Source organism: Pyxicephalus adspersus, chromosome 12, assembly GCF_032062135.1.
Source record: "Pyxicephalus adspersus chromosome 12, UCB_Pads_2.0, whole genome shotgun sequence".
In the NCBI taxonomy this organism is placed as follows: domain Eukaryota; kingdom Metazoa; phylum Chordata; class Amphibia; order Anura; family Pyxicephalidae; genus Pyxicephalus; species Pyxicephalus adspersus.
In genome coordinates this window covers 29026149-29040024 of record NC_092869.1, presented here as the reverse complement: position 1 = coordinate 29040024, position 13876 = coordinate 29026149, and the positions used below count along the sequence as shown (strand labels likewise).

At 41.1% G+C, this 13876-nt stretch overlaps 2 protein-coding genes across 3 annotated transcripts; one reads left to right on the top strand and one right to left on the bottom strand.

Annotated features, from left to right (window-relative positions):
* Positions 1-6: 6 nt before the first annotated feature.
* Positions 7-5429, bottom strand: HAUS2 (HAUS augmin like complex subunit 2). 2 transcript variants are annotated; one of them, XM_072428208.1, is made up of 6 exons: positions 5223-5429; positions 4613-4705; positions 4361-4430; positions 2401-2533; positions 1987-2095; positions 7-675 (listed from the first exon to the last, which is right to left on the bottom strand). In XM_072428208.1, the coding sequence occupies exons 1-6, from the start codon at positions 5307-5309 to the stop codon at positions 490-492; spliced, it is 678 nt and encodes a 225-aa protein (XP_072284309.1). In that variant the 5' UTR covers positions 5310-5429; the 3' UTR covers positions 7-489. The 2 variants fall into 2 exon arrangements, with proteins under 2 accessions (XP_072284309.1, XP_072284310.1); XM_072428209.1 differs by having other exon boundaries at positions 5191-5321.
* A 56-nt stretch (positions 5430-5485) lies between these two features.
* LRRC57 (leucine rich repeat containing 57) lies at positions 5486-13190 on the top strand. The gene is made up of 6 exons (XM_072428207.1): positions 5486-5723; positions 7408-7576; positions 8749-8884; positions 10311-10579; positions 11543-11728; positions 12696-13190. The coding sequence occupies exons 2-6, from the start codon at positions 7493-7495 to the stop codon at positions 12735-12737; spliced, it is 717 nt and encodes a 238-aa protein (XP_072284308.1). The 5' UTR covers positions 5486-5723; positions 7408-7492; the 3' UTR covers positions 12738-13190.
* The last annotated feature ends 686 nt before the right edge of the window (positions 13191-13876 follow it).

Here is a 13876-nt window from a genome sequence, read left to right as displayed (position 1 = left end):
TCAGACCAGAATGAAATTTAGGCCACCAATAAAAATATATTTTACTATTCACATGTATGCTAAAATCTGATTGGATGTTTGTAGGTTCTGCATTTTACATTTGTTATTGCCTTAATAAATCCAACTTCATGCAACATATTTGAATTAGTTAGGAAGGGTTAGAACCCAGGACCAGTCTGTCTCAATAAGGAAATCTTTTTCCTTACTTCCTGTTCATAGTTCATTGGCCATGAATCAGCAGGACAGAAAATCTCCCTAATGGGCCCTAAACAGCAATAAAACCTATTTTATCAGTAAAAAAAAAAGAAAAAAAAAGGAAAGATTAGAAAATTTGTGGTATTTACATATATGGCCATCTTACAGCCTCAGTGACTCAATTGTCCTTATTTCTTGTCCTATCTGTGATGGGGAACCAGACAGTAATAACACCAGTCAAACATTTTTAAATTGCGTAGTTGATTTTAGTATAAAGGCTATGAACCTGGACTATCAGAGGTGCATGTTTTCAATTGATAAATAAGAAGTAGATTCTTTTATACTGCTAGAACTTGCTTGTGTATTGCCTGAGAAGTTGCCCTGGAGAAGGTTCAATTGTTTTTCTCTCCATGTTAAGATCTGCTCGGTCAAACCCTCCAGATCCGCCTCCAGAGACTCCATCTTTACCAATGCCATGTCCTGAAAGGAGGATGGAAACATCAGTATCAGTGAGTCGTTAAAAGGGATTCATAGCCAAAACACAGAAACAAATGATTAAACCCATTTAGCTTCCCTGTGTTTTGGTTGTGTAATATTTAGAGGTGGTCAGATTTCTGGCAGCATGATATCTGCACATCCTACATGAAGTCACCTCTGCCCTACACAATGTATGAATGATGACAGAAGACTGATCCAACTAACTGAAATGATATCAGAATAGAAATGGAGATTGGTAGTGCTTGATGTCTGTACAGAGATTTCCAGGGGTCATGTTTCAATTACCAGATGGGCCGATGCATAATGTGTTTAGGTAGATTACAACTAAATGTTAGGTTTTCTGATGTTTGTTGTCTGGACTCCTTTGACAGTTACACAATCAATAAATCATATTCATTAATAAACTCCCTACCACAGGGGTACAGAAGGCTCAATGTTTCTATTCTCCTGGCTGGATTCTGCTGGCTGTTGCTAATAAACAATCGGCTACTATGCCTTAAATGCTAGGTTGCTACCTTGGATATAGTGAAGGATTTTGTGATGAATGAATATTTAATGATCTAAATCTCATCTCAAATATCTGGCAAAATCCCAGCATAGGGACTATAAAATCATTAACAGCTTTACTTTTTCATTGCAAGCCCACAATTTCTTGTAACCTCCCTCTCCTCCCAGGAGCACACGTTCATTTTCTATTTACTCCCACACAGTCAACTTCAGCCATTAGGGGTGAAGACAAGAAGACTTGTGTAAGCATTTGTCATGACGCAGAGGTTACAAAGAGCTGAAAGCCAATCACCAGGCACCTGAAAGTAAAGATGTGCAAGTCATATGCTCCTCCATGCCTGGATGTACAGGGAATCTCTGCTTGCCCTCAGTGGCCCAATGGACTGGCAGAGAAGCAAGCAGGTGGGATCACTAAAGAGTGACTGGAAAGAATCAATGCATTATCCAAAAAATAAGAACACAGCAGAGCGACTCCTGCTTGTCCTCCATAAAGCTGAACAGTGCCGTGTGTACAGTGCTTGTAGTTTTAGGGTCATTGGATATGATCATGAAATATTGTTTCCAGCAAAAAATTGTGTACAAGCCTTAGGATTCACACTTCTTCTAATTGGTTTCAATTGGAAAATAAAAGTATGAATGCTGGGTAAAAAGTTATGTGAAACTTGTGCAAAAACATTTATAAATAGAGTACCCCCCTCCAAGCCTCTCATAATTGTGTTTTTCAGGGAGCTGCCAGGCACTGTTTATACAATCTGTTGTATCTGGACAAAGCAAAGTTGCACTTACCAGATTTTTTGCATAGTCTGGTATCTGGGGACTCTTCCTGATGGTCTCAATAGAGAATTCCAAATTCTCAATAAATTTAACAGCAAGAGGTAAAAATTCAGCAGCAAACCTAGAAAGAAACAGAACAGAGTAAAAATGTTTTTGGTAAATGATTCAAACAATTTACACTTAAATAAAAAAGGGATTGCAAACAAAAACACGAAGAGTCAGGAAGCACAAAAATGTTTTCTGGTGATTTGCCACAGGAATGTGAAAATGGCCCTTAAAGTCATAGAAATGAGATCAAGGAAAAGCTGTACTCTTATAGGTAAGCATGAACAGCCACCTGTAATAAAAAGGACCCACTTTTACCATGGGAATTCAGGCAGGAGGTTACATGCTAGAGACATCATGGTGGCACTGGCAGAATATTACCTGTGGTACGCTGCCTCGATAGGTAAGTTTTCCTGGCACAGTGGTTTAGCCAATCTCTGCCTCAGACTTCGCTTCTCTCTCAGCACTGCCTCCAAGTGGCTGCTTAGCTTTTGTAGGGCCTCACACTTCTTGTCTAGGATTACCAAACACAGGCAAGTGAACAAAGTGGTTATTACATATTACATCCTAGATTATCCAGCAACACAACTCTAAAATATTATAAATAAGACCTGGGGGAAATGAAACTAAGTCCAGGTCAAAATCACTGCTAGTTTCATCTTTGTGCAGGCACAGGTTCAAATGTACCCCAAAACACCCTCTTTGATGACAGCTGGAACCCCTTTCCTTTTTTTCTCCTCAATACTAGATATTGTTCAGCCAATTTATTAGACTTGCTCAGTTCCACTTACAAGAATTGCAGGCGGAAGCTTCTGTAAGATCTTCATCAACATTCCTGCAATATGTTGGGTGACCATCTAGAGCAGTGGTCCCCAACCTTTTGGACATTATGGACTCTGGACCACACATGCGTGGGGAGCCGTGTGTCACTCAAAGGAGAAGAAACTTTCCCGCCCAGAGTGAGGTCTTGATGCCAGAACCCGCCCACCAGCCTGAGCCTGCTATCCATACGGGAGAAATGCTCCGCGGATCTGGCCGGTGCAACTCCCCAGTGGGGTCCTTCCCCTGAGCACACTGGGGGCGCACCACCAAATATTTCCTGCGGACCACCAGTTGGTGACCACTGATCTAGATTATCTGTATTTGTAAAGCTATGTAAAGATAAAAGTCACCAGAAGTGATTGTTACTGATCATTTACAGCAGGGGTATCCAAACTTTTTGCAAACAGAGCCAGATTTAGTGAGGTGAAAATGTGTGGGCGTGGTCTACACAGATCCCACACAGCACATGCCCACCAGGGTGACATGAGGGATTCCTTGCACGGCGTCAGTGCAGGCTTCATGCAGAGCGGGTCCCGCACAGCACACAACCATCCATCCCCCCCCCCCCATTATAATGACGTAGGGGATTCCCTGTGCACACATGGGGAGTCCTGTCCTGCTGATTATGCCTGCCCAGTAGCCGGACGATAATTGCAAGGCGGTTGATCAACTCTAAAGCTACGTACACACTTCCAATTATTATCGTCGGAAAACGAACGACGAACGTTCCTGCACGACATATGAACGATCATATAGCACCGATCCTGCACAGAGAGGTAACGACACGATCGTTCGTAGATATTGTACACACAATAGATACGATCGTTTAAGCGATAGAGGAACTATGTGCACGACAGGAGTTACTTTTTTACGAACGATTTTTTGCCCAATCGATCGTTCGTCGTTCGATTGGAACGATAAAAATTGGAAGTGTGTACGCACCTTAAGGAAATAAAAAAATAGCTTTTTTGTTTGCGTGCATTTTTTACTGTAGTCAACAGTGCTGGCGGGCCGCATATTTTTGATTTCATGACAGAGGCTGCGGGCAGGTGGGAATCTGAACATGGGCCGCAATTGGCCCCCGGGCCGGACTTTGGATATGCCTGATTTACAGTGACCGTAGGAGCCACAAGTACTGAACAGACAGCATTGTTCATTCTATGGAATGGGGGAGAAGGAGCAGGGGGCATCTCATCACATAATCCTCCATAGGAAACAGAAGCTGCTGTTAGCTGCCAGGCATTTAGTGATCTGGCAGGGTGGATCTCTTCAGTCAACTATTCATCCAAGACCTCTTGTGATGTAACTCCAGCGTCTGTACGTAGCAGAATTGCCTACAGTGTGTCAACTGTGCCAAGTAATATGTTGGCGCTATTTAAATCCTGTTTATTAATATTAAGAATAATAAGAATAATAATAAATAATAGCAAGCTACCCACAGCCGATGCAGTGACAATCTGCAGATGTATGGGAAATAAACAGCAAACACAAAGGTGATTATAGAAATCCAACAACTTACTGAGGAAAAATGGATGAATGATGTCTGCCGTTTCTTTCTCAAGCTGTAACAATTCTAGTTCCAGACTCTTCTGCAAAACAGTAAAAAAAAAAAAAAAAAAAGGCTCTAGGACTATGTACAATATATATTAATAGGAGTTAAACTTTATTAAGAACTTGGTAAAACGTTGATCAGGCTGAGGACAAACATGCTGGCATTTGTAGCTCTGATCTCTGCCATAGTTGTATTTGTAAATGAGAGCCAATAAATCACCTTTCTGATTTCAGCTTTAAGCTCGGAGAACTTCTCCATGTCTTCTACACGAGTAAAGTGTAAAGTCTGATCCTGTGCTTGGTCCAACATGTCCTAGATAATGAGATCATAAAATATGACGTTACATCAATATCTGAATCACAATGCATTCATCTACAGGAGGCTGTGAAGGACTACAGACATTCCCATATGAAGAGGCTGCAGATCTTTAGGATTCATCCCCTATGATATTAGATTTTTAGGTATTTACAGGAACTATTACTGGTCATATGTGTAACGTCATAGATTTTTTGTGATGTGTAGCAGAAGAAACTCAATAAACCAATGGCAGGACTTGAAAATGGGCCAATCAAAGCAGGAAGAAACCGCTTGATTGGCCTAATTTGTCAGTCTGTGCTATTTGTATACAAAAGTCTGATTTTTGTCCCAAAAATATTCACAAGCCTTCAGATTCACCCATCTTCCTCAGTCCCCTCACCATTACTAATAACCCCCTTTAGATACACCTCGCCCCCTGTGGTACTTCCCATATGAAGCACAATAATATGGAGTGATGTCTAAGCGTTGTCAGGGGTTACCTACAATCCTGTCATGTCTCCCAGCTCTGTACCTGTGTCAGCACCCCGGCTTCCAGACATTTCTCCATCAATGCCGAAGCCGCAGTGCTCTGCACGGAATCCCACGGATTAGCCGCCATTGACAGTCACAGAGCGCTCACTGGGCAGCGGACTTATACCAGAGCGGGGATTGGATGTCCCGCCTCGTCCGCCGTACCGACGCCATGTTGTGGTTGGCGCAGCCGGCTGGCGGAGGTGAGGCGGGAGTGGTTGTTGCCGGAAGTAGCTGAGGTTGGGATAGCAGGGAGTTGCTGTGCTCTTGGTGAGAAGAGGACGAGCTGAGGGGTGGACACAGGGAACTTCATGCTTATGTACGGCTATACTTGTGTCACAAGTTCTGGCTGAGTGTTGGGCGCTTAGGGTGACAACTCAGCCCAGCTCCCTCCTGCTGGGGTCACTTTTCCTGGTCTGTGGCCCCTATACAGGAGCCCTCTCATCCTCCATAGACACAACAAGAGGAGGCCACAGCCTCTCCCTCTTACACACCTGCACAGGTAAGTTGTGGCATGAGAAGGGTGGGCCATGGGTGTCCCTAGACTGTGATTTATAAAGTGTAACCATTATTTAGTCTTCATATAGCTGGCTGATCATTCAAACCCCCTTCTATTGCAGCCCACCTACCTGAGTACTTACCTTTACCTCCATTGCAGACATCTTACTGCACATGTACACTCCTCTCCATTCATTGCATTGGCTACAGTCACGCAAAGGGGTGCTACACATGGGCATATAGGTTGCCCATGTGTACTCAACCATTGCACTGACTGATTACCATTCAGAAAATCATCCCCATACACTGCACATGTCTGATTTTCCCAGAGGAGTGGTGATCGGATGTTATTGATTGCACACACAGCACGATGTGTACTTTCTATTTATACAATCTTGTCTGTTTTATCCATGTGAAGTGTAGGAAAATCTGACACTTCAGATCCCAGCGTTTGATTGGAGCAGAAGTAAGAAATGTGCCCATGTGTACCTAGGTTACCAATCATGACCATAAGAATGAATGGGAACAAGATAGAGGCATGCTCCTAATGTCACAAGGGGTGGGGGGCTTCCTCGTTTCGGGGCTGTTTGCTTCCAGTGGCACAGCAGGTCAGCTTCCCCAGCATTGCCCCCATTCTCTGGAATCGCTTCCCTCATCTCACCAGACCTGCTCTGCCCCCAAAACAGTCACATAGGACTTCAGACTCTGCCATCAGTCTCCTCCCCATTATTATCATCATCATTATTATTATTATTATTAAACAAGATTTATATAGCGCCAACATATTACGCAGCGCTGTACAATAAATATCATCAATAACCCCCTTTGTGTTGTATTCACCCCACCTAAACTTTTTGTAATTCCATAGCTCTGCTCCCATTATCATTGTCCTTACTAATGTACAGCGCTACGTAATATGTTGGCGCTATTTAAATCCTATTTATTATTAATAATAATCCATTATCATAGAGCTCCTCTGTATAAAGGTCATTCTGTCTGTTCTCATTTCTTCTAAATTCTATAAACTTTCTGGCTGCAGTCACTGGTTTTATGAATAAATTATTAACAATTTTGTATCCCTGATGCTAATAGTTTCTAGAAACCTCTCCCCAGGTACTTTTAGCTGGGTGCACCACCCGGCTGTTTTTGGGTGGTTACCAAACAGTTTGGTCACAATACAGTGGCTGCCATCCACCTAAAATTTCTTCCCACCCGGCTTATAAAAAATTTCTGGGTTGAGCACTGTATAGTAATATTGTTTTGTATAGTATTATATATATTTAGTATTGTATAGTAATATTGTCAATATTGTCCTAACATAGACATATAACATGTAGATTGTGAGGGATAGCTAGGGATATCACTATAGACTTTGTACAGCACTGCGTAATATGTCGGCGCTATATAAACACTGTGTAATAGGAATAATTTGCTGCATGCTTGTTCCTGTGCAGTTGATTATGTCAGCGGATCAACATCACTCCCTGGCAACCATCTTTTTCAGAAGGAAGTCACATAAATGACTATGCCCAGGTTTTAGTTAGTACACATCCAAAGTCAGACCAAAATAAATTTAGACTTTTTTTGTAACGTGAATATGATTTATTGATTGATTATACTTTTTTTTGGAAAAATCTATTTCCTGGTCGGTATTTTTAACAATTTTTTGTCTTTTTTTTTTTTTGCAGCTCTGCATGACACCCAGCCCGGTAATTACACTGTGACTGCTGGTGATATTCTTTACTGCTGTAAAGTTTGGTCTGTTGGAGCAGAATGGGTAACAGTGCATTAAAAGCTCACATAGAAACCGCACAGAAGACTGGGGTGTTCCAGCTGACTGACAAGGGATTAGTTGAGGTGAGAGATGATTATATTAAGCAACAGGTTTCCTTTAACCTCCTGAGCGGTAAGCCTGCCAAGCCTCGGGGTAAAAAAAAAACAGCTGATAGCGGTAACCCAAAGCCACACTCGGGGGTAGCTAGGAAAATAAACACTTACCTGGTCCCATCCACATCCTCCAGTGTCCTGCCATCCCTTGGTCGCGTCCTCTTCATTTGATCTGTCCCCTGGCGAGTGCGCTGACGTTCCCCGGGAGTTCCTCGTGACGTCGGTGTGTACAGCCGCCACTAGGGGCGCGGCGGGAATTTCACATTATTTTGTATTGCATTCAATACATAATACCTGTATTGAATGCAATATACTGGATTTATATGTCTAAAAGCAGTACATTGTCTTCATGAAAATGTATTTTACAGTATATTATAATAGTATGAGTATAATAAAGTTTGAAACACAAAATCATGTCAAAGTTTATTATTAAATTTTTTTAAAATTTATTTAATTTATTATTTTGACATGAGTTTGTGTTTCAAACTTTATTATACTCATACTATTAAATTATACTGTAAAATACATTTTACAACAATGTACCGCTTTTAGACATATAAATCCCGACAGAAATGAACCTCCCTGGAGGTTAATGTAAAGCTACGTACACACTTCCAATTATTATCGTTGGAAAACGAACGACGAACGTTCCTGCACGATATATACGAACGATCGTATAGCCAATCGATCGTTCGTCGTTCGATTGGAACGATAAAAATTGGAAGTGTGTACGCACCTTTACTCTTCCCAGCAGCATATGTTTGTCTTTCTTTCACCCCACTGCCAGTCCATTCACCCACTGCCAGTCCAAAGTGCCTGCCGTGCTGATTCGCTAAGTGCTGGTAAATGCTGGCACTGGAAGTAGCGGGTATTTACATTCGCTCCCACTGCTAAATCCAATTTACAATCCAAAACAAATTTGCCATTGTTAACAAAGCTTTGAGTAATGTGCACAGGACAATAGCTTATAGTAACAAATCAAAAATCCTTTTCCATTCCAGGGTGTTTTCTGAAGTATAAAATCTGGTTGGTAGTGTACTCACAATCTTGTAAAATTAGCCACCACTAAAAGAAATTTGTGTTATGTTTTTTTTTTTTTTCACATAAACTCACTTTAATCCAAACCTCTTTTCTCACTAAAGTTCCCTGAAGATCTGCAGAGGCTTTCTGCAAACCTGCGAACCATCGACCTGTCTAGTAACAAGATAGAAGTTTTACCTTCATCGGTGGGAAAGTTTGCTGTTCTCAAAAGTTTGTCCATGAATAGTAACAGACTGGGTAAGGGCGGTCTTACTGGTTATGTAGTTCATTATTATGTTTAATATTATTATTAATAAAAAGGATTTATATAGCGCCAACATATTGTGCAGCACTGTACATTAAATAGAGGATTTTCAAACAAAACATATTGGCCGTTAATTATCAAAATGGCTGCAATATTTTTCTAGAGTAATAGAATCTCCCCCTCCAACATATGGATAAATGAGGCCCATGGGAATTTTTTTTTTTCATGTCTTATCCCAGATGCTTACCAGGAATTTAAATAAAATAGAATTCTTCTCTTAGACAGCTGGCCATGGAGAAAATTTGCTCTTGCCTCTTGACAACAGTACATTATAGGATTTTCCCTAGATTCAAGAGTTAATTTTTCCAATGGGTACACAGATGCCGGTAAAAAAATTGACAACTTTTTCCTACTGTATTCACTACTAAAAAAATTGGCTAGACAAACATTTTAATTGTGCCACAGAAGTACCCTGAAAAATCAACATTTTTGTTTAAATTCCTTCTAAAAACTTTAGTGCACGTTCTGTTATCTAAGAGTAATTAGACAGTCCAATGCCTGCAGTCTCATAGCTGTATGTGTGTCATGTGAGGTCCAAGGCATTGCTACCTCTGGCTCACTATTCTTGTTGGAAGCTCTGACAAGAAGAAGCAAACCTTTGTCTCTAACAAGATGGACAACTTTATACAGGCAATACAGTACAGAACCTGGTAAGGCAGCCCTGGGAAAAGATCAGCTGTGACTTAAGCTACGTATGTCACATGATTCTCCTCTGATTATCGCCTCAGGGCTGGTATCAGACGAGAATCTGATGTGTGTAAAGCGCTCGTCTAACATCGTTTATAGATCCTTGCTGGTGGATCCATGAATGGCGAACTATCGTAGTACAGGAGAAGGGGAGAGAGAGTGCAGTGAGGTGCGGCTCTGTCGTTCTCCCCTCTCCCTGAGAGTAGAATGGTGCTGTATGTACAGTGCTCGTTCATGTATCTTTTAGTCTTTTGTCCTTAGAAAGAATTGTGAAAGATCCATTCCAACAACAAAAATCTAACGTGTACATAGCCAGTTTTTCTTTTTTTTAGGTGACATCTTTCTGAAATTAGTTCCTCTTTAAAGAAAATTGTACATCGAAATTGTATCAAGTGAATACTCGGGCAGTCGTTTAGTTGCCCTTCTGACCCACTGGCCTCTGTAATTGCTGGGGCTAGGGCCAGGGCTCAGCACAGCTATTTAGATGAACAATTGAGTTGACTCTTTATGGCAATTCTAGTTCAGTGAGTTGAATACAGAGACAGTGCAGCTTCCACTCTTTTCAGTAGTTTAGGTTCCTTTTTATTACCATTCTCCTTTTGGGTAAACCTCATGTCTCGGTCCTGCTGTACTAAATATACTATATTTTGTAAAACCTTTTCCTCTCCCCAGGTAAACTCCCAGATGAACTATGTAAACTGAAAAAGCTGGAGACGTTGCATCTAAGTGCTAACCAGATCAGCCGCCTCCCAGCAGACTTTGGTCAACTCTCTGCCTTAAAGACTCTCAACCTCTCTGGCAACCAACTTCGTGCTATACCAAGCCAGCTCTGCAGCCTGCGGCATCTGGATGTGGTAGACCTGTCCAAAAATAAAATCCAGTCAGTTCCTGATGAAGTGGCTGGAGTGCAAGCCATAGAGATAAACTTAAACCAGAACCAGGTGAGTAATGATAGGAAATAGGAAGCTGGTGCATGCATAATGTTTTATTTTTGTGAGAAAATCACATAAAACACCAGAATTAGAATGGTTCAGTCTTACTAAAGGAATGAGGGATCACACTGAATTACAGAAAGTTTCCATGCCTCCCAGGCTCCTTGTAAATGACAGTGGGGTCATCATTTTGCTGTTGTTTGGGTTACATGGCAAACTGTAGACCCAAATGCCAAATATTGCTTTATTAGAGAACCACACCAGATTCCAGCAGTAAATGGTACTTTTACATTCAGTTGATGAAAAACTGAGGACAGCCAGTAGAAAGAACCCATTTGGTGGCTCCCATCCTTTCTTACAGGAGCCTGAGATTTATGGGCACCATCCACATAGGAATGTGTGTCTGCATTGTAAAGCTGGAGCCTTCTGTTATCTTTAGGGAACTGACAAGTGTACTTTAATCACACATTCCTTTTTTTCCTAATAACAGGGAAGTTAGGGATGTGCTTATAAATTCTAGATCTAAAAACTAGATTTTGATGAACTGTGTTTGTCCTATTTACTGATCACACACATTCCAGTATTAAAATGGACCTAGCAGCAGGAAAAATATTTTATGTTAGGGACATGCATATATTTAATTTACTAGTACTTTGCCAGACAGTAAATCTTTATTCAGGCATTAGCTTGAGGATACCTGAAGTTCATGGTTGTGGTAACAGTAGTTGTCACTCACCTTTGTAACATATTCCAATGTTACAGTATGAGGTATAAATGGTAATGGGAGATGGGGAAATCAATTCCTGATGTCAGAATTCTCCCATGTTCCTAGGCAGTCAGTTGACCATTTTTAATTACTAAAGGTCCATCCCCCGTACTTGGTATTAAATTGAGCTGCTCGTGCAGAAGTACAAAGCCTAGTAAATGTGATAACTTTATATGTACAATATATGTTTGATTTCTTTCACACAGATATCCCAGATCTCAGCTCAGGTTTCACAGTGTCCACGTCTAAAGGTTCTGCGTCTAGAAGAGAACTGTTTGGAGCTCAGTATGTTACCCCACAGCATCCTCAGTGACTCCCAGATCTCCTTGCTGGCTGTGGAGGGAAACCTTTTTGAAATAAAAAAGCTCAGAGACCTGGATGGCTATGACAAGGTCAGTGAGTATTATGAAAGTTTTGGGGAAATGGGCAACAGCATATAAGTGTTTGAATGTGCATGTAACCACCAACCACAGATACATTGCTAAAGGACCACTCCAACTATTAACTATTAAACATCCCCAGGTTTGTGCTGGTGCATATTACAGCTCAGCTGTACTTCCAATGCTCTAACAGCAGGAATGGTGCTTCTCATTTTGTGATACATCTCATTTTTTGGCATCCAATCTTTTATCCTATTAATAACTTGCCAAGCTTTCTCTTTCACTTTTTTTCTGTCCATCCTGCTCATGTTAAAGCTGGCACCTTGCTGATTGCTGTGGAAATATTTAGGAAGCAGCAATCTGTGGAATAAGTGAGGCAGAAATGTAAGATCCTTGCACTGCAAGTCCTCAGTAGGCAGCAGTTGGCTGCTGTGTATAGGTAAAGGGCTCATAATCATAATTTTCTTTTGACCGCGAGGTAAGCTACAGTTCCAATTCAATAATTCAAGGTTGCTAGGAGTTCCTTGAGCAATAGGCAGTTTGACTCTCAGGTCAGCTTAAGAGCAAAAAAGATCATTGGTGTCATCTGTAAGGGTGACATTCTTCCCAGGGCCCAGCAATGCAAGAGGCATTCATCCCAATGATGTACTGCAAGCCGTGTATTAACATTAGTAAGTACAGCACAGCACTGGTTCCTTGACAACCTGAAAGTTATTTTAAGGGTTTCTCCCAATGTTAAAAAGGCAGAGAAAAACAACCAGCTGTGTTTTCCTCTCTATTAGACATCCCAATGATAAGTCCTCAGGTACAGTTTTCTCTCCAACAAAGAGAACAGTAACTGACTTTAATGTACACAGCAGGCAGCAGTTGGCTGCTCTGTATAGGTAAAGGGCTCATAATTTGCAATTTTCTTTTGATCGCGAGGTAAGCTACAGTTCCAATTCAATACTCCAAATCCAATATTTTTTTTTTGTTTCAGTACATGGAAAGATTTACAGCTACCCGGAAGAAGTTTGTGTGATGGAAAGCAACATGCTGGACAGATCGTACCCTACTAATATGAAGTCACTTCCCCCTATGGTTAGGGGACCAGTGGTGGATATAAAGCCTGCTTCTAGCACTCACTGCTTGTATCGCCTAGAGCAGTCACATACTACAAGAGCCTGGAGAGCTGGGGCTCCTGGGAGGACAAGAGTGGACTGTATAATGGCTGGAAGACAGACGTGGAAGGAACTTAATTTTTTTTTCCTCACTGCTATGAAGTTTGACCAATTTTTTGCGTAGGCTATCATTATCCAGCTTTAATAACACTACCGGTCCATTATCCTTCATAGGTTTATTTGAAAATGGAAACGTAACTTATTTAATGCTTTCAATAAAAATATTTTACCTTGGATTTGCTTGGGCTGTGCAGCCATAGTGCTGCAAAATGACATCCTAAATATTTGGAATAAAAATAAATCTGTGCCGTGAAGGGTGGTGGCTGCTAATGAAATTTACAGCATTCATATATATCAGCTTTTGCTATGTACATGTTTTGTTCAGATCTGTCATGTTGGTTGATGGGTACAGCTAGTTTCTGTAAAATGGAGCAAGGAAATGAATGGGGGGAGGTGCTGCTAAATCAACTAATAAAATACAGATATTTCAGAAAGAGGATTTAGAAAAAGTTCAGTCTGTGTGGAAAAATACTTTACACTATTTTTCATGAATTGGTTTTGAAAATCACCAAATTATAAGTTACATAACTTGTGCAGCTTTGAGAGTCAACACTGAACTGTATAAAATGACTTTTTAAAGAGTCTCTTCACCCCAACCCAAACTTAATCTGTGATAGCTGCTAGAGCATTGTCTCTCAATTAAGGTTGGTAGGAGTTCCTTGAGCAAAAAGCAGTTTGACGCTCAGATCAGCTTAAGAGCTAAAAAGATCATTGGTGTCATCTGTAAGGGTGACATTCTTCCCAGGCCCCAGCAATGTAAGAGGCATTCATCCCAATGATGTACTGCAAGCCGTGTATATACAGTAGTAAGTACAGCACAGCACTGGTTCCTTGACAACCTGAAAGTTGTTTTAAGGGTTGCCCCCATGGTAAAGAGACAGAAAATCAACTAGCTGGGTTTTCCTCTATATTAGACAAGCCAATGATAAGTTCTCTAAAC